Source organism: Nerophis lumbriciformis, linkage group LG38 (assembly GCF_033978685.3).
Source record: "Nerophis lumbriciformis linkage group LG38, RoL_Nlum_v2.1, whole genome shotgun sequence".
Classification (NCBI taxonomy): Eukaryota; Metazoa; Chordata; class Actinopteri; order Syngnathiformes; family Syngnathidae; genus Nerophis; species Nerophis lumbriciformis.
In genome coordinates, this window is record NC_084585.2 from 10868924 (window position 1) to 10894585 (window position 25662).

Consider the following 25662-nt stretch of genomic DNA (forward strand, 5'->3'; position numbering starts at 1 on the left):
GCGGCAACAACACACAACAACAGCAGTCACGTTTTTGTATACCGTAAAGCAGTTCGTCTGCCGTAAACAGCAATGTTGTGACACTCTTAAACAGGACAATACTGCCATCTAGTGTTATGAGTGTGTATATGTGTAAATAAATGAACACTGAAATTCAAGTATTTATTTTTTATATATATATATATATATATATATATATATATATATACATATATATAATAAAATTAATATATATATATGTATATATATATGCATATAATAAAATAAATATATATATATATATATATATATACCTAGAATTCACTGAACGTCAAGTATTTGTTTATATATATATATATATATATATATATATATATATATATATATATATTATATATATATATATATATATATATATATATATATATATATATATATATATATATATATATATATATATATATATCCATCCATCCATCCATTTTCTACCGCTTATTCCCTTTTTTGGGGTCGCGGGGGGCGCTGGAGCCCATCTCAGCTACAATCGGGTGGAAGGCGGGGTACACCCCGGACAAGTCGCCACCTCATCGCAGGGCCAACACAGATAGACAGACAACATTCACACTCACATCCACACACTATATATATATATATATGAAATACTTGACTTGGTGAATTCTAGCTGTAAATATACTCCTCCCCTTTTAGTCACGCCCCCGACCACGCCCCCTTCTACCCCGACCACGCCCACCCCCACCCCCCGAAATCGGAGGTCTCAAGGTTGGCAAGTATGGGTGCGACTTATACTCAGGAGCGACTTATGTGTGAAATTATTAACACATTAGCGTAAAAGATCAAATAATATTATTTATCTCATTCACGTAAGAGACTAGACGTATAAGATTTCATGGGATTTAGCGATTAGGAGTGACAGATTGTTTGGTAAACGTATAGCATGTTCTATATGTTATAGTTATTTGAATGACTCTTACCATAATATGTTACGTTAACATACCAGTTGGTTATTTATGCCTCATATAACGTACACTTATTCAGCCTGTTGTTCACTATTCTTTATTTATTTTAAATTGCCTTTCAAATGTCTATTCTTGGTGTTGGCTTTTATCAAATACATTTCCCCCCAAAAAATGCGACTTATACTCCAGTGCATACTTGCCAACCTTGAGACCTCCGATTTCGGGAGGTGGGGGGTGGGGGAGGGGGGCGAAGGGCGTGGTCGGGGGCGTGGTTAAGATATATATATATAAGAAATACTTGACTTTCAGTGAATTCTAGCTATATATTTTTTTTTTTATTACATATATGTATATATATATACATATAAATAAAAGAAATACTTGAATTTCAGTGTTCATTTATTTACACATATACACACACATAACACTCATCTACTCATTGTTGAGTTAAGGGTTGAATTGTCCATCCTTGTTCTATTCTCTGTCACTATTTCAGAACACACACATTATACAAATATGCATTATAAAATCAATAAGAAAACGGGAGCTCTAATTTGGGAGTCTGAATTAGGATCAGAAGTTCCTATATAAACATTTCGCACTCACGTCGCCTTTTTGTATTGATTACTGCAGCTGTGCACTGGATTCATTCACAAATACAAACTACAACTCACACAACACTTTAGAGTTAGGCTCCACCATCACAATGTGTACTTAAACTTATAAAGATCACATGGATATTATTCAGAAAAAGCACACAGGACGTTTCAATTGTTCACAGACTGGCCGCGCTCATCAGAATGACAAGACACTTCCGGTCTGCAGGTGATAGCATTCAATTGGGAAGAAACGCCCTACTGCCCCCTACTGACCAATGTGAATACTGATAAATGTGTAATGACAGCTCCAAAAACGAATTCAAACCACAAAATAAAATAAATAAATCAACACAAAAATGTGACACATTATGGGTGGGTCACATATGCATGTACAGTAGATGGCAGTATTGCCCTGTTTAAAAGTGTCACAACATTGCTGTTTACGGCAGACGAACTGCTTTACGGTAGACGAAAACTTGACTGCTGTTGTTGTGTGTTGTTACCGCGCTGGGAGGACGTTAATGAAACTGCCTAACAATAAACCCACATAAGAAACCAAGAACTCGCCCTTGATCATCAGCTGTTTATATGGTGGGAAAGCGGACGTGTGAACAGGCTGTCAACACGTCACTCAGGTCCGCATGGAGCTGGAGGGGGCGTGGCCTCCAGCTCCGCCTGAATTTCGGGATATTTTCGGGAGAAAATTTGTCCCGGGAGGTTTTCGGGAGAGGCGCTGAATTTCGGGAGTCTCCCGGAAAATCCGGGAGGGTTGGCAAGTATGCTCCAGTGCGACTTAAATATGTTTTTTTCCTTCTTTATTATGCATTGTCGGCCGGTGCGACTTATACTCCGGAGCGACTTATACTCCGAAAAATACGGTACACTAGAGTTGAGTAAGTGAGGTTGCTTTCACACATGTCATACAGACAGTGGGGGGGAAATGAAAGATTTGATCCACCTCTGAAACTAAGCACAGGAAAGTTTATCTCCTTACAAAGACAAGAACAATCCGGGATTGTTGTGACAGGTTTATTTTAGCAGAGAAAAACAGAATACCAACAAAAACGATCTGGTGAAGAAACATCAACTAAAAGTTTAATACACTGCAAAAAGTGAAATCTAAGTAAGATGAAATATGTCAAATAAGGGTGATATTTGCTTATTTTCTGTCTGATAAGATAATTTTTCTCACTAAGCAGATTTTTTTGTTAGAGTGTTTTACTTGTTTTAAGTGTTTTGTTCCTAATTGATATCAGTAAGATATTACAGCTTGTTGCTGAGATTTGATGACCTATATTGAGTAAAACATGCTTGAAACTAGAATATCAACTGTTGCAAAGCTGTGTCATCAACACTCACAAGTATAAAACTACTTTTTTAATAATAATTTCTTACTTCAAGCATGAAAAAAAAAAATCATGACTTTGACACAATTGTGTCTCATAATTAAAACAGATGACAGCCAAATGGACTTTGCTGTTTTATTTTCAATGAAACAATAGAAAATACGTACTCGTATAGTAGTACAGTTGGCACAGTACAGTAATATTTAAACATTTAACATTTGACATTTCTAACAATTTTGAACAGAAATAGTTCATGCACATTCAGATGAATTCTTCAAAATTACAATTAAAAAAAATGTTGGCCGGGGCCCAGGCTGTGTATATGCGCACTAATTGACTGAAAGAGCACGCACTTGACGCGATGATGTCATGTTATCCATGGAAAAATACATTTTTAGACAATATGATTTGCCTGAGCGGCTAGGAGACCCCGAGAGTAACAAGCGGTTGCCTTGTTGCCTTTCCATTAAGAACAATAAATTAGTTTTTAGTATAAGTTTGCTGGTTTCAAGAAATGTAATGCCGAGCGCTTATCATTATGTCAAGATAATGGCACTAGCATTTTACTTCATTTAAGAATATTTTTCAACATATTGAGCAAAAAGGTCTCTTTTTTTTCTACCAAGAAAAGTGCACTTGTTATTAGTGAGAATATTCTTATTTTAAGGTATTTTTGGGTTCATTGAAGTTAGCTAATTTTACTTGTTTTGGAAAGTCTTGACAAGCCAAATTTTCTTGTTCTATTGGCAGATAATTTTTTTTTAGTTCAAATAAAATACCCCTCATTTTTGTTTTGTTTTTTCTTGTTTTTGAACACTGACTTTTTGCAGTGTATCGACTACGGTGTCAACACGGACTACAAAGGCGGATGCGCGCAAATTTTCAGGACTTATGCAGATCCTAAATCAGAGATTTGACAGCCCCAATGGGTATTTTTCTGTAATTGATGTTCCGTTAAAATACACCTGCCAACTTATAATGAACTGTTATTGTCTTTGTAAGGTAAACTTGTTAACTACAAAATGAGCCGGGGATCAAATAGTTCAAATAGTCCAAAGAAATGTAAACGTGGTTCCACTGTGTTATAAAAAACGATTTAAAATTAACACGTACAAACCCCATTTCTATATGAGTTAGGAAATTGTGTTAGATGTAAATATAAACGGAATACAATGATTTGCAAATCATTTTCAACCCATATTCAGTTGAATGCACTACAAAGACAAGATATTTGATGTTCAAACTCATAAACTTAATTTTTTTTTGCAAATAATAATTAACTTAGAATTTCATGGCTGCAACACGTGACAAAGTAGTTGGGAAAGGGCATGTTCACCACTGTGTTACATGGCCTTTCCTTTTAACAACACTCAGTAAACGTTTGGGAACTGAGGAGACACATTTTTGAAGCTTCTGAGGTGGAATTCTTTCCCATTCTTGCTTGATGTACAGCTTAAGTTGTTCAACAGTCCGGGGGTCTCTGTTGTGGTATTTTAGGCTTCATAATGAGCCACAAATTTTAATGGGAGACAGGTCTGGACTACAGTCAGGCCAGTCTAGTACCCGCACTCTTTTACTATGAAGCCATGTTGATGTAACACGTGGCTTGGCATTGTCTTGCTGAAATAAGCAGGGGCGTCCATGGTAACGTTGCTTGGATGGCAACGTATGTTGCTCCAAAACCTGTATGTACCATTCAGCATTAATGACGCCTTCACAGATGTGTAAGTTACCCATGTCTTGGGCACTAATACACCTCCATACCATCACAGATGCTGGCTTTTACACTTTGCGCCTATAACAATCCGGATGGTTCTTTTCCTCTTTGGTCCGGAGGACACGACGTCCACAGTTTCCAAAAACAATTTGAAATGTGGACTGGTCAGACCACAGAACACTTTTCCACTTTGTATCAGTCCATCTTAGATGAGCTCAGGCCCAACGAAGCCGACAGCGTTTCTGGGTGTTGTTGATAAACGGCTTCCGCCTTGCATAGGAGAGTTTTAACTTGCACTTACAGATGTAGCGACCAACTGTAGTTACTGACAGTGGGTTTCTGAAGTGTTCCTGAGCCCATGTGGTGATATCCTTTACACACTGATGTCGCTTGTTGATGCAGTACAGCCTGAGGGATCGAAGGTCACAGGCTTTAGCTACTTACGTGCAGTGATTTCTCCAGATTCTCTGAACCCTTTGATGATATTACGGACCGTAGATGGTGAAATCCCTAAATTCCTTGCTTGAGAGAGGTGTTTCTTAAACTGTTCAACAATTTGCTCACGCATTTGTTGACAAAGTGGTGACCCTCGCCCCATCCTTGTTTGTGAATGACTGAGCATTTCATGGAATCTGCTTTTATACCCAATCATGGCACCCACCTGTTCCCAATTTGCCTGTTCACCTGTGGGATGTTCCAAATAAGTGTTTGATGAGCATTCCTCAACTTCATCAGTATTTATTGCCACCTTTCCCAACTTCTTTGTCACGTGTTGCTGGCATCAAATTCTAAAGTTAATGATTATTTGCACAGAAAAAATAATGTTTATCAGTTTGAACATCAAATATGTTGTCCTTGTAGCATATTCAACTGAATATGGGATGTGGTGGGGTCGGTCTGCTAGGTTCAGACCAGAGAAAGCAGAGCCACACATCATGATGTTAAATCTTCACGTCCAACCTGGTTCAGCTTTATCACACTGGAAAAAAAACTCTACTCAAACGGTGTTGGGCTCATTGATCATGTGGAGGTGGTCGGACCGCTCGGCAAGCCCCCCCCCCCCCCCCCCCCCGCGGTGTCGCCTGCTCGTCAACAACATGTGCTTTTCTGTCAAACAGTTGATGAGCGCCGTCAAAAAGGGCCAAGTGTCTGACAGTCGCCTGGCCATCCTCATGAAGTCCGCCGAGGAGACTCTGGATATGAGGGGCCCCGTGACGGTGGACCGCAGCGGGGGCGGAGTCTAAGCCCCGAGCCTTTGTGAGACCTCATCTGAATGACAATGCAATCAGGCAGATGGCGGCGGGGATTTTAGCCAAATCAAGAACGAAACCGGCGCCGCTCTTTAGCTTGTTTTGGGTGAAATAGAGTCTAATGGCTGAGATTTGTTTTGCATGAGCCGCCTGTTTGTGTTTTGATTAGTGCTCAGAGTCAGGTGCCTCCAATGTTCCACAGAGCACAATGTATCTATTTATAGCATCTTTTTATCAATTTTAACACCTATTTTTTTAACTTGACACTATTGTGCACATACTAACTGAACACCTGTACTTTACTTTACAGGTCTACCATCTTTTATTCATTTCCTTACAGCGTACTTTTTATTGCTTAACCTTAATTGAGGGGTGTCACAAACCTTTTACAGCAGGGACCACTTCACCTTTGGTTTGTTTACTCAACATACCAAACCTGGATTGAAACACTTTAGGATTTATCGACGAGCTGAGATTTTCATATTGCCAAAACCCCAAAACCAGTGAAGTTGTCAAGTTGTGTAAATGGTAAATAAAAAGAGAATACAACAAATCCTTTTCAACTTATATTCAATTGAATAGACTGCAAAGACAAGATATTTCATGTTCCAACTGAAAAACTTATCTTTTATTGCAAATAATCATTAACTTAGAATTTAATGGCAGCAACACATTGTAAAAAAAAGTTGTCACAGGGGCATTTTTACCACTGTGTTACATGGCCTTTCCTTTTAACAACACTCAGTAAATGTTTGGGAACTAAGGAGACACATTTTTGAAGTGGAATTCTTTCCCATTCTTGCTTGTCGTACAGCTTAAATTGTTCAACAGTCCGTGGTCTCCGTTATGGTATTTTAGGCTTCATAATGCGCCACACATTTACACATGGCTTGGCATTGTCTTGCTGAAATAAGCAGGGGCGTCCATGGTAACGTTGCTTGGATGGCAACATATGTTGCTCCAAAAAAAGTATGTACCTTTCAGAATTAATGGTGCCTTCACAGATGTGTAAGTTACCCATGTCTTGGGCACTAATACACCCCCATACCATCACAGATGCTTGCTTTTACACTTTGCGCCTATAACAATCCGGATGGTTCGTTTCCTCTTCGACGTCCACATTTTCCAAAAACAACTTGAAATGTGGACTCGTCAGATCGCGGAACACTTTTTCCACTTTGCATCAGTCCATCTTAGATGAGCTCGGGCCCAGCGAAGCCGGCTGTGTTTCTGGGTGTTGTTGATAAATGGCTTTCGCTTTGCATAGGAGAGTTTTAACTTGCACTTACAGATGTAGCGACCGACTGTAGTTACTGACGGTGGTTTTCTGAAGTGTTCCTGAGCCCATGTGGTGATATCCTTTACACACCGATGTCGCTTTTTGATACAGTACCGCCTGAGGGATCGAAGATCCGTAATATCATCGCTTATTTGCAGTGATTTCTCCACATTGTCCAAACCTTTTGATGATATTACGGACCGTAGATGGTGAAATCCCTAAATTCCGTGCAATAGCTGGTTGAGAAATATTGTTCTTAAACTGTTTGCTCACGCATTTGTTGACAAAGTGGTGACCCTCGCCCCATCCCTGTTTGTGAATGATTGAGCATTTGCTGCTTTTATACCCAATCATGGCACCCACCTGTTCCCAATCAGCCAGTTCACCTGTGAGATGTTCCCAATAAGTGTTTGATGAGCATTCCTCAACTTTTTTTGCCACTTGTGCCAGCTTTTTTGAAACATGTTGCAGGCATCAAATTCCCAAATGAGCTAATATTTACAAAAAATAAAAAACAAAGTTTTCCGGTTCGAACGTTAAGTATCTTGTTTTTGCAATATTGAATATAGGTTGAAAAGGATTCCCTGCGACCCCGAAAGGGACAAGCGGTAGAAAATGGATGGATGTATTCTGTTTTTATTTACCATTTACACGACATGCCAACTTCACTGGTTTGGGGTTTTGTACTAATATTGGTCACAATAATCGTTACATTCAGGGCCTGATTTACTAAGATCTAAACACCACGTGCAATCTCTAAATTGGTATAAACTATTATTGCATGTACAATTGTAAATTGGTGCATATCGCCTTATTTAAATGAGGATTTTATGTGTACTATTTACGGAGCATCGCCAAGGAGACATTCATTTACTGCACATTCATGTTATCAAACATGCGGGAGACATCCACCACTTTTTAGGGGCATTTTAGAAGCAGTTGAGCGCTTAATATGCAAAAAAATTCAAACAAAGAAATGTTTTCTTATAAGATATATTTTAATAATATATATTTTAGGTGGAAAAAAAACAAAAGTCATTAAAAAAAATACACCAAAACGCATACATTTGTTTTAACCTCTAAAGGCCTTAGTGGCCACATGTGTGGACAGCACCTTTTAGCTCTTATTTCCAAAATTGTGTACACTACTGAATTGGGGTCTTATGGCCACTTATGTGGACACTTATTCTGCCATCTGGTGGTGTCAGAAGAGTATAACATACAATGGAATTTGGGGGAAAAAAAGTGTAAAAATAAAAATGTGCATGAAGTACACGTTTGTGTACTTATGGACTAAGTACATCATATCAAAAGGTGATTCTTAGTTTTCATTCTAATTAGGGTCCAATAAGCCCAAATAGCAAAGAGAAATTAAAAAAAGCATGTAAACAAACAGCTTGGGCCTTAAGAGGTTAAGCGATCGTCACCACAATTGTGGCAGTTAATGACATTTGCACCATGTTTTGAACTTGTTAAAGACAAAAAAACAAACTTGCAGAGTCTTGCATTCAGTCATGGAAATAAGCGATTGAGAGTGCAGCAATACCCACAATGCAATGCGTGTCCACATCACACCTTCAAGCCCTACTGTGAATGACCTCTAGTTCTTGTCTCCCTGAAGTTCTTGTCCCCCAAACTTACCGTTCTGAAATGGCTGTAAACACACCAACATGTACCAGGTGATGGTGTCCCTTTTTTCCTTAACCTCTAAAGGCTTAGTGGCCACATGTGTGGACAGCACCTTTTAGCTCTTATTTCCAAAATTGTGTACACTACTGAATTGGGGTCTTATGGCCACTTATGTGGACACTTATACTGCCATCTGGTGGTGTCAGAAGAGTATAACATACAATGGAATTTGGGGGAAAAAAGTGTAAAAATAAAAATTTGCACGAAGTACACGTTTGTGTACTTATGGACTAATAAGTACATCATATTAAAATATGATTTTTAGTTTTTATTCTAATTAGGGTCCAATAAGCCCAAATAGCAAAGAGAAATTAAAAAAAAAAGCATGTAAACAAACAGCTTGGGCCTTAAGAGGTTAATCAGCCCTTTAGGTCCTCTAGCAGCTATAGAATTATAAAATGATGTTGCTGAATAGATAATATGTCTTTAGTTCTGACAGGTGCTAAGTAAAGTGCAAAATAGTGCTCGCAAAAGGGCGATGAGTGTTGATAAATCACGCGTGTTGAATAATTATATTTGCATGTTCTCCTCCCAGCATTGTGATGATCAGCATATATTGTGCATGATAATGAAGACAGGCGCCTCATTCTGCTCACTTAACCGACGCAATCCACTTTGCACACGTTCAGTAGATCAGCTTTGCATGTGCTATTAAGTTTGCACGCGTTTTAGCACACGCAGACCTTTCGTAAATCAGGCCCTAAATGTTATTTTCCTCTCTAATGTGGATCTAGCCACGAACAATGGGAGACCGGGCTTTCTGCTCCGCCGCTCCCAGTCTGTGGAACGCTCTCCCTGACCACCTGAGGGCACCACAGACTGTGGACGCTTTTAAAAAAAGGCTTAAAAACCCTTCTTTTAAAAAAAAGTCTTTTTTTTTATCCAATCCAATCCAATCCACTTTATTTATATAGCACATTTAAACAACAAACATGTTTCCAAAGTGCTGCACAACAATATTAAAAACAATATCTAAATATTATCCTTAGCTCCACCAATGACTGAATAAAAACAAAAAATAAATAGATATAAAAACAATAAAAAATTAATATGATTAAAAACGATTTTAAAGGGTAAAACCAATTAAAACAGTAAATATAAATCAAAATTTATAATAAAAAAAACACAGAGGACCACACAACTCACGTAGTGTTAAAAGCCAAAGAATAAAAGTGGGTCTTAAGACGAGACTTACAACACTCCACTGTGGGAGCAGTTTGAACATGGAGGGGCAGAGTGTTCCAGAGCTTAGGGCCGACCACAGAGAAGGCCTTGTCTCCCTTAGATTTAAGTCTGGTCTTGGGCACCACGAGCTGGAGCTGGAGATATATGCATACTAGAGATGCGCGGTTTGCGGACACAAGCGCGGAGTCCGCGGATTATCCGCGGGTCGGGCGGTTGAAATAAAAAAAAATTAGATTTTATCCGCGGGTCGGGTCGGGCGGTTGAAATTAAAAAAAATTAGATTTGAAATAGATTCAGGCGGGTGGCAGTTAAACCAATTCGGAAATATATATACATAGTTAAATGTTGTTACCCACATACGAAAAACGAGCAGGCACCTGCAGCATGCCACAACAGAAGAAGAAAAAAAAAAGAGATGGCAACGCCGGCAGCAAACGTGGTACGCGACAAACTAAAAAAGGGAATACTAAAGACCCGGGGAAAAAAAGGCCAGAAAAGTTCAGCGTGGACTCGTTTTTATGAAGTTGTAAATCAGGATGATAGTAATGCTGGCTACGTGATTTGCAAGAGCTGCGACGCTGTTTATGTCTACGACAGTCACAAAACCGGGACATCTAACATGGTGCATCACATTTGTGCAAAACCCCGAACCTCCACAAACACCCCGAGCATGAGCAGTTTCGTCCGCCGTGATCCCAGAAGAGTGCCACAGGATGTTAAAACAAGATAGAACGCAGCTGCCTGCAGCAGTTTGAGTGGTGCGAGCGCGCTTGGAGGTGCGCTCAGCGCGGCTCCCAGATAATTGCGCACTAATGTGCGTCTGGGCCGTGACAGCGTGGCACGCATTGAATGTCTCTGCTGCATTGGATCAGTCTCCTTTCTTTAACAGGCAAAAGCTTTATAACCTCACTAATGCCTTGCATCGTCTATATTAGATATATAACAACGGGCGGGTGGCGGATGGCGGGCGGGTGCGGTTTTGATTAAATGTTAGTTCGGGTGGATGGCGGATGGTTGACGACTTTTGTGATGCGGTTGCGGATGAAATAATTGCCTATCCGCGCATCTCTAATGCATACTAGTTATAGCTTTTTTTTTCTTTTTTTTTAATACACTGTAGCACTTTGAGATTGTTTACTCAATGCAAAGTGCTTTTTTACAAATAAAATATATTATTATTATTATTATTATTATCAAGTTTGATAAGGATATTTACACGCTTTGTTTTCCAAGTCAAAACAATATTCTATCTATTGAAAAGGGTGCAGGTCATTAAAAAGCAAGCTGTGGAACAGAAATGGCCCCCAAGCCGCATTTTGAACACCAGTTCTATAACTAATAAGTGATTCATGGTAGACCTGCAAAGTACTAAAAGGTTTTCATTTGTTTTTGACCTCATCGTTACTGTCCAGGCGGGTCAACACTGCCGGGTTCAATGCAAAAGAGACTTTTAAAGTGAAAGCCGCGGTACTAAATCTTACTGATAAACCGATGTTTACAGGTATCAAGCTTTATCTGCACTCGCTCTGCTCTTATTTCAAAGTGTTTAGTCACTAAGCTTAACTTTTAAAGACATTACAAAACAGGATTAAAAAAAAGGTGATTCTATATTTTTATTATTCGGTGAGAAATGCATGCTTATATTCTCCAAGTGGTGTGTTGGAAGTGAGACATTTATATTTCAGTGTAAAAAAAGATAACAAAAAAACAAACAAAAAAAAGGCTTCATTTGATCATGTCCCAGCACGCTCACTGTTCATGTTTTGGGAAGGATGACTTGAGGTCGTGTGCCTTCTCATGTTGAGACAGAACCACTCATGAACGCTGCCAAGACTTTTTACTGACGCTCTTTGTTGATCTTCATGTGTCACAATCTAATCTTTCAACTGCAGGGATTCAAACTTAGCTTGTGTGCCTTTCAGTGCATTGGTGGCAAAGTCAATGGGATGATATTTGATTAGTATTAAAACCTGTTTTGCACACACTCATACTCAATATTATTCAACAAAACCAAGTTTGCTTTTAAATAATAAAAACACGCTGCAAAAACTGAAACCTAAGTAAGATGAAATATGTCAAATAAGGGTGATATTTGCTTATTTTCTGTCTGATAAGATAATTCTTCTCACTAAGCAGATTTTATGTTTTACTTGTTTTAAGGGTTTTGGTCCTAAATGATCTCAGTAAGATATTACAGCTTGTTGCTGAGATTTGATGACCTATATTGAGTAAAACATGCTTGAAACTAGAATATCAACTGTTGCAAAGCTGTGTCATCAACACTCACAAGTATAAAACTACTTTTTTAAAGTAATCATTTCTTACTTCAAGCATGAAAAAAATAAAATCATGATTTTGACACAATTGTGTGTCATAATTAAAACAGATGACAGCGAAATGGACTTTGCTGTTTTATTTTCAATGAAACAATAGAAAATATGTACTCATATAGTAGTACAGTTGGCACAGTACAGTAAACTGACAGTTAATATTTAAACATTTAACATGTCTAACAATTTTGAACAGAAATAGTTCATGCACATTCAGATACATTTTTCAAAATTACAATAAAAATGTTTTTGGCCGGGGGCCGGGCTGTGTATATGCGCACTAATTGACTGAAAGAGCACGCACTTGACGCGATGATGTCATGTTATCCATGGAAAAATGCATTTTTAGACAATATGATTTGCCTGAGCGGCTAGGAGACCCCGAGAGTAACAAGCGGTTCCCTTGTTGCCTTTCCATTAAGAACAATAAATTAGTTTTTAGTATAAGTTTGCTGGTTTCAAGAAATGTAATGCCGAGCGCATATCATTATGTCAAGATAATGGCACTAGCATTTACTTCATTTAAGAACATTTTTCAACATATTGAGCAAAAAAGGTCTCTTTTTTTTTTTCTTCCAAGAAAAGTGCACTTGTTATTAGTGAGAATATACTTATTTTAAAGGGGAACATTATCACAATTTCAGAATGGTTAAAACCATTAAAAATCAGTTCCCAGTGGCTTATTTTATTTTTCGAAGGTTTTTTCCAAAATTTTACCCATCACGCAATATCCCTAAAAAAAGCTTCAAAGTGCCTGATTCTAACCATCGTTATATACACCCGTCCATTTTCCTGTGATGTCACATAGTGATGCCAACACAAACAAACATGGCGCATAGAACAGCAAGGTATAGCGACATTAGCTCGGATTCAGACTCGGATTTCAGCGGCTTAAGCGATTCAACAGATTACGCATGTATTGAAACGGATGGTTGTAGTGTGGAGGCAGGTAGCGAAAACGAAATTGAAGAAGAAACTGAAGCTATTGAGCCATATCGGTTTGAACCGTATGCAAGCGAAACCGACGAAAACGACACGACAGCCAGCGACACGGGAGAAAGCGAGGACGAATTCGGCGATCGCCTTCTAACCAACGATTGGTATGTGTTTGTTTGGCATTAAAGGAAACTAACAACTATGAACTAGGTTGACAGCATATGAAATACATTTGGCAACAACATGCACTTTGAGAGTGCAGACAGCCCAATTTTCATCAATTAATATATTCTGTAGACATACCCTCATCCGCGCTCTTTTCCTGAAAGCTGATCTGTCCAGTTTTGGAGTTGATGTCAGCAGGCCAGGGAAGCTAGGGTCGATAGGGGGTTTAGCTCGCTCGTCTGCGGGAACAAACTGCCGCCATTGCTTGCCGTGCTACCGAGGTCCTTTGTCCCTGAATTGCTCACACACTCCGGCAGACTCAATGGGGGTCTGGCGGCAGATTTCTTTGACTTTATCATTGGAAATGCATCTGCTTTGAGTGTCGCAGGATATCCACACATTCTTGCCATCTCTGTCGTAGCATAGCTTTCGTCGGTAAAGTGTGCGGAACAAACGTCCAATTTCTTGCCACTTTCGCATCTTTGGGCCACTGGTGCAACTTGAATCCGTCCCTGTTCGTGTTGTTACACCCTCCGACAACACACCGACGAGGCATGATGTCTCCAAGGTACGGAAAACAGTCGACAAAACGGAAAATAACAGCTGATTTGACTCGGTGTTTGAGAAAATGGCGGATTGCCATCGCTCCAAGAGCGAATAATAGAAAGGCATTTAATTTGCCAAAATTCACCCATTTAGAGTTCGGAAATCGGTTCAAAAAATATATGGTCTTTATTTCTGCAACATCAAGGTATATATTGACGCTTACATAGGTCTGGTGATAATGTTCCCCTTTAAGGTATTTTTAGGTTCATTGAGGTTAGCTAACTCGTTTTGGAAAGTCTTGACAAGCCAAATTTTCTTGTTCTATTGGCAGATAAATTTGCTTAGTTCAAATAAAATACCCCTAATTTTTGTGGGTTTTTTTCTCGTTTTTGAACACAGACTTTTTGCAGTGTACCAACCTAGTCACGTCCGTTGTGTCCTTGAGCAAGACACTTCACCCTTGCTCCTGATGGGTGGTGGTTAGGCAGCTCCCACCATCAGTGTGTGAATGTGTGTGTGAATGGGTGAATGTGGAAATAATATCAAAGCACCTTGAGTACCTTGAAGGTAGAAAAGCGCTATACAAGTACAACCCATTTATTTATGTATGGGAAAAACGGCCCTTTTTATCGATAGTTTGTTATTTGGACGGATCTGCCCACTCCTAATGCTCCTATTGAGCCTGTTTTTTTTACATGTTAATTAAAGGCTTAGTGGCCACATGTGTGGACAGCACCTTTTAGCTCCTATTTCCACAATTGTGTACACTACTGAATTGGGGTCTTATGGCCACTTATGTGGACACTTATACTGCCATCTGGTGGTGTCAGAAGAGTATAACATACAATGGAATTTGGGGGGGGGGAGTGTAAAAATAAGAATTAGCATGTCACTAAACACGAAGTACACGTTTGTGTACTTATGGACTAAGTACATCATATAAAAAGGTGATTCTTAGTTTTTATTCTAATTAGGGTCCAATAAGCCCAAATAGCAAAGAGAAATAAAAAAAAGCATGTAAACAAACAGCTTGGGCTTTAAGAGGTTTATGTAGTACAGTCGCAGAACAAATTGATCTTAGATTCAGAATGATTCTGCAGGAATGTGTCGTCAATCGGGCTTTTTTGTCTTCCATACTTTGACGTGTGAACCCGTCAACCCACCAGCGCTTAAATGTGCATCCAATGTTTGATTGTCTGCTTTTGGGTGAAATTACAGCCTTATCCTCGCTCAAAGAGAATCATGTTCCGTGTACTTTTTTTTTTTTTCTCGCCCCACCTGTACTGTAAGGATACTTTTAAGTCAGTATTCGGGTGGAAAAAAAAAAAGCAACACAATTATCGAATTAAATGTATCTGGTTGCTTGGAAGGCTTTGTGTGTGTTTTTATTTGTTTTTGTCTGTTTTGCTTGTGTTAGGGTCATTCCCACTGGACACCAGTTGACACTGTGATCATGACCACATAGAAAACCCCAAACCAGTGAAGTTGTCACGTTGTGTAACTCAGAATACGATGATTTGCAAATCCTCTTCAACTTATATTCAATTGAATAGACTGCAAAGACAAGATATTTCATGTTCACACTGAGACATTTGTTGTTGTTTTTTTGCAAATAATAATTAACTTAGAAAACACATTGCAAAAAAGTTGTCACAGGGGCATTTTTACCACTGTGTTACATGGCCTTTCCTTTCAACAACACTCAGTAAACGTTTGGGAACTGAGGAGACACATTTTTTTAAGCTTCTCAGGTGGAATTCTTTCCCATTCTTGCTTGATGTACAGCTTAAGTTGTTCAACAGTCCGGGGGTCTCCGTTGTGGTATTTTAGGCTTCATAATGCGTCACACATTTTCAATGGGAGACAGGTCTGGACTACAGGTAGGCCAGTCTAGTACCCACACTCTTTTACCATGAAGCCACGCTGTTGTAACATTGGCATTGTCTTGCTGAAATAAGCAGGGGCGTCCATGGTAACATTGCTTGGATGGAAAAATATGTTGCTCCAAAACCTGTATGTACCTTTCAGCATTAATGGCGCCTTCACAGATGTGTAAGTTACCCATGTCTTGGGCACTAATACACCCCCATACCATCACAGATGCTGGCTTTTCAACTTTGCGCCTATAACAATCCGGATGGTTCTTTTCCTCTTTGGTCCGGAGGACACGACGTCCACAGTTTCCAAAAACAATTTGAAATGTGGACTCGTCAGACCACAGAACACTTTTCCACTTTGTATCAGTCCATCTTAGATGAGCTCAGGCCCAGCGAAGCCGACCGGCGTTTCCGGGTGTTGTTGATAAACGGTTTTCGCCTTGCATAGGAGAGTTTTAACTTGCACTTACAGATGTAGCGACCAACTGTAGTTACTGACAGTGGTTTTCTGAAGTGTTCCTGGGCCCATGTGGTGATATCCTTTACACACTGATGTCGCTTTTTGATGCAGTACAGCCTGAGGGATCGAAGGTCACGGGCTTAGCTGCTTACGTGCAGTGATTTCTCCAGATTCTCTGAACCCTTTGATGATATTACGGAGCGTAGATGGTGAAATCCCTAAATTCCTTGCAATAGCTGGTTGAGAAAGGTTTTTCTTAAACTGTTCAACAATTTGCTCACACATTTTTTGACAAAGTGGTGACCCTCGCCCCATCCTTGTTTGTGAATGACTGAGCATTTCATGGAATCTACTTTTATACCCAATCATGGCACCCACCTGTTCCCAATTAGCCTGTTCACCTGTGGGATGTTCCAAATAAGTCTTTGATGAGCATTCCTCAACTTTATCAGTATTTATTGCCACCTTTCCCAACTTCTTTGTCACGTGTTGCTGGCATCAAATTCTAAAGTTAACGATTATTTGCCAAAAAAAAATTTTTTTTTATCAGTTTGAACATCAAATATGTTGTCTTTGTAGCATATTCAACTGAATATGGGTTGAAAATGATTTGCAAATCATTGTATTCCGTTTATATTTACATCTAACACAATTTCCCAACTCATATGGAAACGGGGTTTGTAGATGAGCTCGGGCCCAGCGCAGCTGGTGCCGTTTCTGGGTGTTGTTGATAAATGGCTTTCGCTTTGCATAGTAGAGTTTTAACTTGCACTTACAGATGTAGCGACCAACTGTAGTTACTGACAGTGGTTTTCTGAAGTGTTCCTGAGCCCATGTGGTGATATCCTTTACACACTGATGTCACTTTTTGATGCAGTACCGCCTGAGGGATTGAATGTCACGGGCATTCAATGTTGGTTTTCGGCCTTTCTCCAGATTCTCTGAACCTTTTGATGATATTACAGACCGTAGATGGTGAAATCCCTAAATTCCTTGCAATATCCTGTTGAGAAATGTCGTTCTTAAACTGTTGGACAATTTGCTCACGCATTTGTTGACAAAGTGGTGACCCTCGCCCCGTCCTTGTTTGTGAATGACTGAGCATTTCATGGAAGCTGCTCGTACACCCAATCATGGCACCCACCTGTTCCCAATTAGCCTGTTCACCTGTGGGATGTTCCAAATAAGTGTTTGATGAGCATTCCTCAACTTTCTCAGTCTTTTTTGCTACCTGTGCCAGCTTTTTTTTAAACATGTTGCAGGCATCAAATTCCAAATGAGCTAATATCTGCAAAAAAATAAGAAAGTTTTCCAGTGTGAACATGAAATATCTTGTTTTTGCAGTCTATTCAATTGAATATAAGTTGAAAAGGATTTGCAAATCATTTGATTCTCTTTTTATTTACCATTTACACAACGTGACAACTTCACTGGTTTTGGGCTTGGTACTACAAATAATGTTCATAACGAGATGAATCCATACATTAGTTACAGTTTGCAGAGACCTGTATTGTTGCCGAGTGTGGACATAAGTGTGATATCTTTTGAAGGAGCCAAGAGGCCAGCGATAATCTGATGATAATGATGATAATACAAAGAGATTTGGTTTCCTATGCTGTGTTGCAAGGGATTGTAAAACACCCGATCGGGTTTCAGCTGGACAAAATGTTTGCTGTCATCAGCTCTGTTGAGGATACAGCATAGGAACACACACACGCACACACACACACACACACAGACACACACACACACACACACACACACACGCGCGCGAACACACACATTCCTGTATTTGTTACCTTCTTGAGACCTCCGAATAATGCCTACCTCTTTAGGACCACCCTTTCTAGATATATAAAGATGTGTATTTACAACATTAATAATATATACATACTATGCAAACATAAAAACGCTTGTTGCGAAAAATGAGTTGGAATTTCACAAGAAAAAGGTCACAATTTCACAAGAAGAACTTAGACTTTTGGCAGTATCATAATAAATTGTTGTAATTTTACTCAACACAAGTAAACATTTTACAAGACAAACTGAACATGTGTGCAATATTATGATAAAAGTTGGGATTTTACTCAATAACAGTTGCAGTTCTACAAAAAAAAGCTTAAACTTTTGGCAATTTTATGAAAAGAGTCACAATTTTATAAGAAAACTTGAAAAAATTGGCAATATTATAATAATAATGGGAATTTTTACTTGGCAAAATGATGACAAAAGTCATCATTTACTCCAAAAATGTCACTATTTTTACAAGAACAACAAACAAAAATAGGCAATATTGTTGTCATGACTTGGACTATGGCTTGGTTTGTTCTCCCGAGGTGCAAGTGAATTGGACTGGTCAAGGCTTGAAGGTGGGTACATGATTTATTTAAACTATCAAAAAAGGAATAAACGAAAAGCGCGCACAGGGGCGGAGGTACAAACTTGACTAACGAAAACAAAAGACTTGCACGGGGGCAAAAAACTATGAACAACAAAAAAAACACTAACTGTGGCAATAATAAACAAACTTACTTGGCATGGACATGAAGTGCGCAGACGTGGACAGAGTGTGACAGGGGGCATAAATGCGGGGATGTCGTCAGGACGAACAACAGAAAATGAATGAACTTAAATACTATGGACATGATTAGTGAAAGCAGGTGCGTGACTCAAAACGTGAAACAGGTGCGTGACGTGACAGGTGAAAACTAATGGTTGCTATGGTGACAAACAAGAGTGCACAATGAGTCCAAACGTGGAACAGGTGAAACTAATGGGTAATCATGCAAACAAGACAAGGGAGTGAAAAGCCAGAAACTAAACAAAACATGACTTAAAACAAAACATGATTACACAGACATGACAATTGTAATAAAAGTAATAATTTTAGATGACAAATGTCACCATTTTGCATTAAAAAGTAATAATTTTACATAAAAAAAAGTCATAATTTTACTCAAAAAATGTCACTATTTTACAAGAGCAACAAAAAAATTGGCATTATTGTGATAAAAGTCAGAATTTTAAGTGACAAATGTCACCATTTTGCATTAAAAAGTAATCATTTTACATAAAAAAAGTCATAATTTTACTAAAAAAATTTCACTATTTCACAAGATCAACAAAAAAATTGGCAATATTGTGATAAAAGTCACAATTTTTTATACGACAAATGTCACCGTTTTGCATTAAAAATTAATAATTTTATACAAAAAAGTAATAATTTTATATATTGCATATATTGCTCTAGATATATAAAGATGTGTATTTACAACATTAATAACATATACATACTAAAAAAGCTTGTTGTGAAAAATGAGTTGGAATTTCACAAGAAAAAGGTCACAATTTCACAAGAAGAACTTAGACTTTTGGCAGTATTATAATAAATTGTTGTAATTTTACTCAACACAAGTAAACATTTTACAAGACAAACTGAACATGTGTGCAATATTATGATAAAAGTTGGGATTTTACTCAATAACAGTTGCAGTTCTACAAAAAAAGCTTAAACTTTTGTCAATTTTATGAAAAAAGTCACAATTTTATAAAAAAAACTTGAAAAAATTGGCAATATTATAATAATAATGGGAATTTTTACTTGGCAAAATGATGACAAAAGTCATCATTTACTCCAAAAATGTCACTATTTTTACAAGAACAACAACAAAAATAGGCAATATTGTAATAAAAGTAATAATTTTAGATGACAAATGTCACCATTTTGCATTAAAAAGTAATAATTTTACATTAAAAAAAGTCATAATTTTACTCAAGAAATGTCGCTATTTTACAAGAACAACAAAAAAATTGGCATTATTGTGATAAAAGTCGGAATTTTAAGTGACAAATGTCACCATTTTGCGTTAAAGAATAATCATTTTACATAAAAAAGTCATCATTTTACTCAAAAAAATTCACTATTTCACAAGATCAACAAAAAAAATTGGCAATATTGTGATAAAAGTCACAATTTTTTATATGACAAATGTCACCGTTTTGCATTAAAAATTAATAATTTTATACAAAAAAGTAATGATTTTATGACAAAATATTGCAATGTTACTGAAACAGAAAACATATGAGAAATGATTCCCAATTTCATAAGAAAAAAGTCGACACATTGTGAGAAAAATACTTTTAGTTAATTTTTTTGTAATTGTTTTTTAATCTTCAATATTTACTTCATGTTATTACAGTATGTCTCTATATACATATTCATTGTATTTTTTTTAATTAATTTTGGCCAAAGGGGGCACATTTCAATTTCTTACACACACTTGTTATTTCATATGTTGACCAGAGGGGGACCACTTTTAAAACCGACACACCTTTTTGGGACCACCCTAATTTTGATAGATTTCACCACCAGGGGTGCAAATGAGACATTCTCTATTAGATGCAATGGTTTTCCGTATTGGGACCATGATTTATGTCATCACGTGTTCACACCTCCTCATATGGAAGGTACTTTTCCTTGTTGGTGTCTCAAGAAGGGTAGAAATACAAGAGCACACACACACACACACACACACACACTCTTGTGTTTTTTTCCTTCTTGAGACCTGAGAAAAATGCCTACCTCTTTAGGACCACCCTTTCTAGATATATAAAGATGTGTATTTACAACATTAATAATATATACATACTATGCAAATATAAAAAAGCTTGTTGTGAAAAATGAGTTGGAATTTCACAAGAAAAAGGTCACAATTTCACAAGAAGAACTTAGACTTTTGGCAGTATTATATTAAATTGTTGTAATTTTACTCAACACAAGTAAACATTTTACAAGACAAACTGAACATGTGTGCAATATTATGATAAAAGTTGGGATTTTACTCAATAACAGTTGCAGTTCTACGAAAAAAGCTTAAACTTTTGGCAATTTTATGAAAAGAGTCACAATTTTATAAGAAAACTTGAAAAAATTGGCAATATTATAATAATAATGGGAATTTTTACTTGGCAAAATGATGACAAAAGTCATCATTTACTCCAAAAATGTCACTATTTTTACAAGAACAACAAAAAAAAATAGGCAATATTGTAATAAAAGTAATAATTTTAGACGACAAATGTCACCATTTTGCATTAAAAAGTAATAATTTTACATAAAAAAAAGTCATAATTTTACTCAACAAATGTCACTATTTTACAAGAACAACAAAAAAATTGGCATTATTGTGATAAAAGTCAGAATTTTAAGTGACAAATGTCACCATTTTGCATTAAAAAGTAATCATTTTACATAAAAAAGTCATAATTTTACTCAAAAAATTTCACTATTTCACAAGATCAACAAAAAAATTGGCAATATTGTGATAAAAGTCACAATTTTTTATATGACAAATGTCACCGTTTTGCATTAAAAATTAATGATTTTATACAAAAAAGTAATAATTTTATGAGAAAATATTGCAATGTTACTGAAACAGAAAAAATATGAGAAATTATTCCCAATTTCATAAGAAAAAAGTCGACACATTGTGAGAAAAATACTTTTAGTTAATTTTTTTGTAATTGTTTTTTAATCTTCAATATTTACTTCATGTTATTACAGTATGTCCCTATATACATATTCATTGTATTTTTTTGTAATTAATTTTGGCCAAAGGGGGCACATTTCAATTTCTTACACACACTTGTTATTTCATATGTTGACCAGAGGGGGACCACTTTTAAAACCGACACACCTTTTTGGGACCACCCTAATTTTGATAGATTTCACCACCAGGGGTGCAAATGAGACATTCTCTATTAGATGCAATGGTTTTCCGTATTGGGACCATGATTTATGTCATCACGTGTTCACACCTCCTCATATGGAAGGTACTTTTCCTTGTTGGTGTCTCAAGAAGGGTAGAAATACAAGAGCACACACACACACACTCACACACACACACACACACACACTCTTGTGTTTGTTTCCTTCTTGAGACCTCCGAATAATGCCTACCTCTTTAGGACCACCCTTTCTAGATATATAAAGATGTGTATTTACAACATTAATAATATAAACTTACTATGCAAATATAAAAAACGCTTGTTGTGAAAAATGAGTTGGAATTTCACAAGAAAAAGGTCACAATTTCACAAGAAAAACTTAGAATTTTGGCAGTATCATAACAAAAGTCGTCATTTTAGTCAACGCAAGTCAAAATTTTACAAGAAAAACTGAACATGTGTGCAATATTATGACAAAAGTTGGAATTTTACTCAATAACAGTCGCACTTTTACAAGAAAAGCTTAACATTTTGGCAATTGTATGAAAAGAGTCGTCATTTTACTAGACAAAAGGCACAGTTGCGTAAGAAAACTTTTAACATTTTGGCAATATTATAATAATAATCAGAATTTTACTGGGCAAAATTATGACATAAGTCATAATTATACACACAAAATGTCACTATTTTACAAGAACAACCAAAAAATTGGCAATATTGTGATAAAAGTCAGAATTTTATATGACAAATGTCACCATTTTGCATTAAAAAGTAATCATTTTATGAGAAAATATTGCAATATTACAGAAACAGAAAGAATATGAGAAAATGGTTCCCAATTTCATAAGAAAGAAGTCGACACATTGTGAGAAAAAGACTGCTTTTGGTTATTTTAATTTTTTTTGTAATTGGTTTGTAATCTTCATTATTTACTTCAAGTTATTACAGTACGTCCCTTTACACATATTTATTTATTTATTTATTTTTATTAGTTTGGCCAAAGGGGGCGCATTTCAATTTCTTACACACACTTGTTATTTCATATGTTGACCAGAGTGGGAGCACTTTTAAAACCGACACACAGTCAATTTGAAGAATCCCTCCTTTTTGGGACCGCCCTCATTTTGACAGATGAGACATTCTCTATTAGATGCAATGGTTTTCCGTATTGGGACCGTGACTTCGGTACTAACTTGTTCACCGGTCCTCATATGGAAGCTACTTTTCCTTGTTGATGTCTCAAGAAGGGTAGAAATACAAGAGCACACACACACACACACACACACACACTCTTGTGTTTGTGACCTTCTTGAGACCTCCGAATAATGCCTACCTCTTTAGGACCACCCTTTCTAGATATATAAAGATGTGTATTTACAACATTAATAATATATACATACCATGCAAATATAAAAAACGCTTGTTGTGAAAAATGAGTTGGAATTTCACAAGAAAAAGGTCACAATTTCACAAGAAAAACTTAGAATTTTGGCAGTATCATAACAAAAGTCGTCATTTTAGTCAACGCAAGTCAAAATTTTACAAGAAAAACTGAACATGTGTGCAATATTATGACAAAAGTTGGAATTTTACTCAATAACAGTCGCACTTTTACAAGAAAAGCTTAACATTTTGGCAATTTTATGAAAATAGTCGTCATTTTACTAGACAAAAGGCACAGTTGCATAAGAAAACTTTAACATTTTGGCAATATTATAATAATAATCAGAATTTTACTGGGCAAAATTATGACATAAGTCATAATTATACACACAAAATGTCACTATTTTACAAGAATAACCAAAAAATTGGCAATATTGTGATAAAAGTCAGAATTTTATATGACAAATGTCACCATTTTGCATTAAAAAGTAATCATTTTATGAGAAAATATTGCAATATTACAGAAACAGAAAGAATATGAGAAAATGGTTCCCAATTTCATAAGAAAGAAGTCGACACATTGTGAGAAAAAGACTGCTTTTGGTTATTTAAATTTTTTTTGTAATTGGTTTGTAATCTTCATTATTTACTTCAAGTTATTACAGTACGTCCCTTTACACATATTTATTTATTTATTTATTTTTATTAGTTTGGCCAAAGGGGGCGCATTTCAATTTCTTACACACACTTGTTATTTCATATGTTGACCAGAGTGGGAGCACTTTTAAAACCGACACACAGTCAATCTGAAAAATCCGTCCTTTTTGGGACCGCCCTCATTTTGACAGATGAGACATTCTCTATTAGATGCAATGGTTTTCCGTATTGGGACCGTGACTTCGGTACTAACTTGTTCACCGGTCCTCATATGGAAGCTACTTTTCCTTGTTGGTGTCTCAAGAAGGGTAGAAATACAAGAGCACACACACACACACTCACACACACACACACACACACACACACACACACACACACACACACACACACACACACACACTCTTGTGTTTGTTTCCTTCTTGAGACCTCCGAATAATGCCTACCTCTTTAGGACCACCCTTTCTAGATATATAAAGATGTGTATTTACAACATTAATAATATATACATACTATGCAAATATAAAAAACGCTTGTTGCGAAAAATGAGTTGGAATTTCACAAGAAAAAAGTCACAATTTCACAAGAAAAACTTAGAATTTTGGCAGTATCATAACAAAAGTCGTCATTTTAGTCAACGCAAGTCAAAATTTTACAAGAAAAACTGAACATGTGTGCAATATTATGACAAAAGTTGGAATTTTACTCAATAACAGTCGCACTTTTACAAGAAAAGCTTAACATTTTGGCAATTGTATAAAAAGAGTCATCATTTTACTAGACAAAAGGCACAGTTGCATAAGAAAACTTTAACATTTTGGCAATATTATAATAATAATCAGAATTTTACTGGGCAAAATTATGACATAAGTCATAATTATACACACAAAATGTCACTATTTTACAAGAACAACCAAAAAATTGGCAATATTGTGATAAAAGTCAAAATTTTATATCACAAATGTCACCATTTTACATTAAAAAGTAATCATTTTATGAGAAAATATGGCAATATTACAGAAACAGAAAGAATATGAGAAAATGGTTCCCAATTTCATAAAAAGAAGTCGACACATTGTGAGAAAAAGACTGCTTTTGGTTATTTTATTTTTTTTGTAATTGGTTTGTAATCTTCATTATTTACTTCAAGTCATTACAGTACGTCCCTTTACACATATTTATTTATTTTTATTAGTTTGGCCAAAGGGGGCGCATTTCAATTTCTTACACACACTTGTTATTTCATATGTTGACCAGAGTGGGAGCACTTTTAAAACCGACACACGGTCAATTTGAAAAATCCCTCCTTTTTGGGACCGCCCTCATTTTGACGGATGAGACATTCTCTATTAGATGCAATGGTTTTCTGTATTGGGACCGTGACTTCGGCACTAACTTGTTCACCGGTCCTCATATGGAAGCTACTTTTCCTTGTTGGTGTCTCAAGAAGGGTAGAAATACAAGAACACACACACACACACACACTCTTGAGTTTGTTTCCATCTTGAGACCTCCGAATAATGCCTACCTCTTTAGGACCACCCTTTCTAGATATATAAAGAT

General features: G+C 36.8%; 1 protein-coding gene across 2 annotated transcripts in view; it reads left to right on the forward strand.

The window, feature by feature from the left end:
- The window catches only part of gpd2 (glycerol-3-phosphate dehydrogenase 2 (mitochondrial)), a 68629-nt gene extending 53775 nt beyond the window's left edge, over positions 1–14854 (forward strand). For both annotated transcript variants that reach the window (XM_061932352.1, XM_061932351.1), the window contains one exon: positions 5737–14854. In XM_061932352.1, the coding sequence (XP_061788336.1) occupies positions 5737–5771 (35 nt within the window). In that variant the 3' untranslated portion in view covers positions 5772–14854. The remainder of the gene's footprint in view (positions 1–5736) is intronic.
- Positions 14855–25662: the final 10808 nt, after the last annotated feature.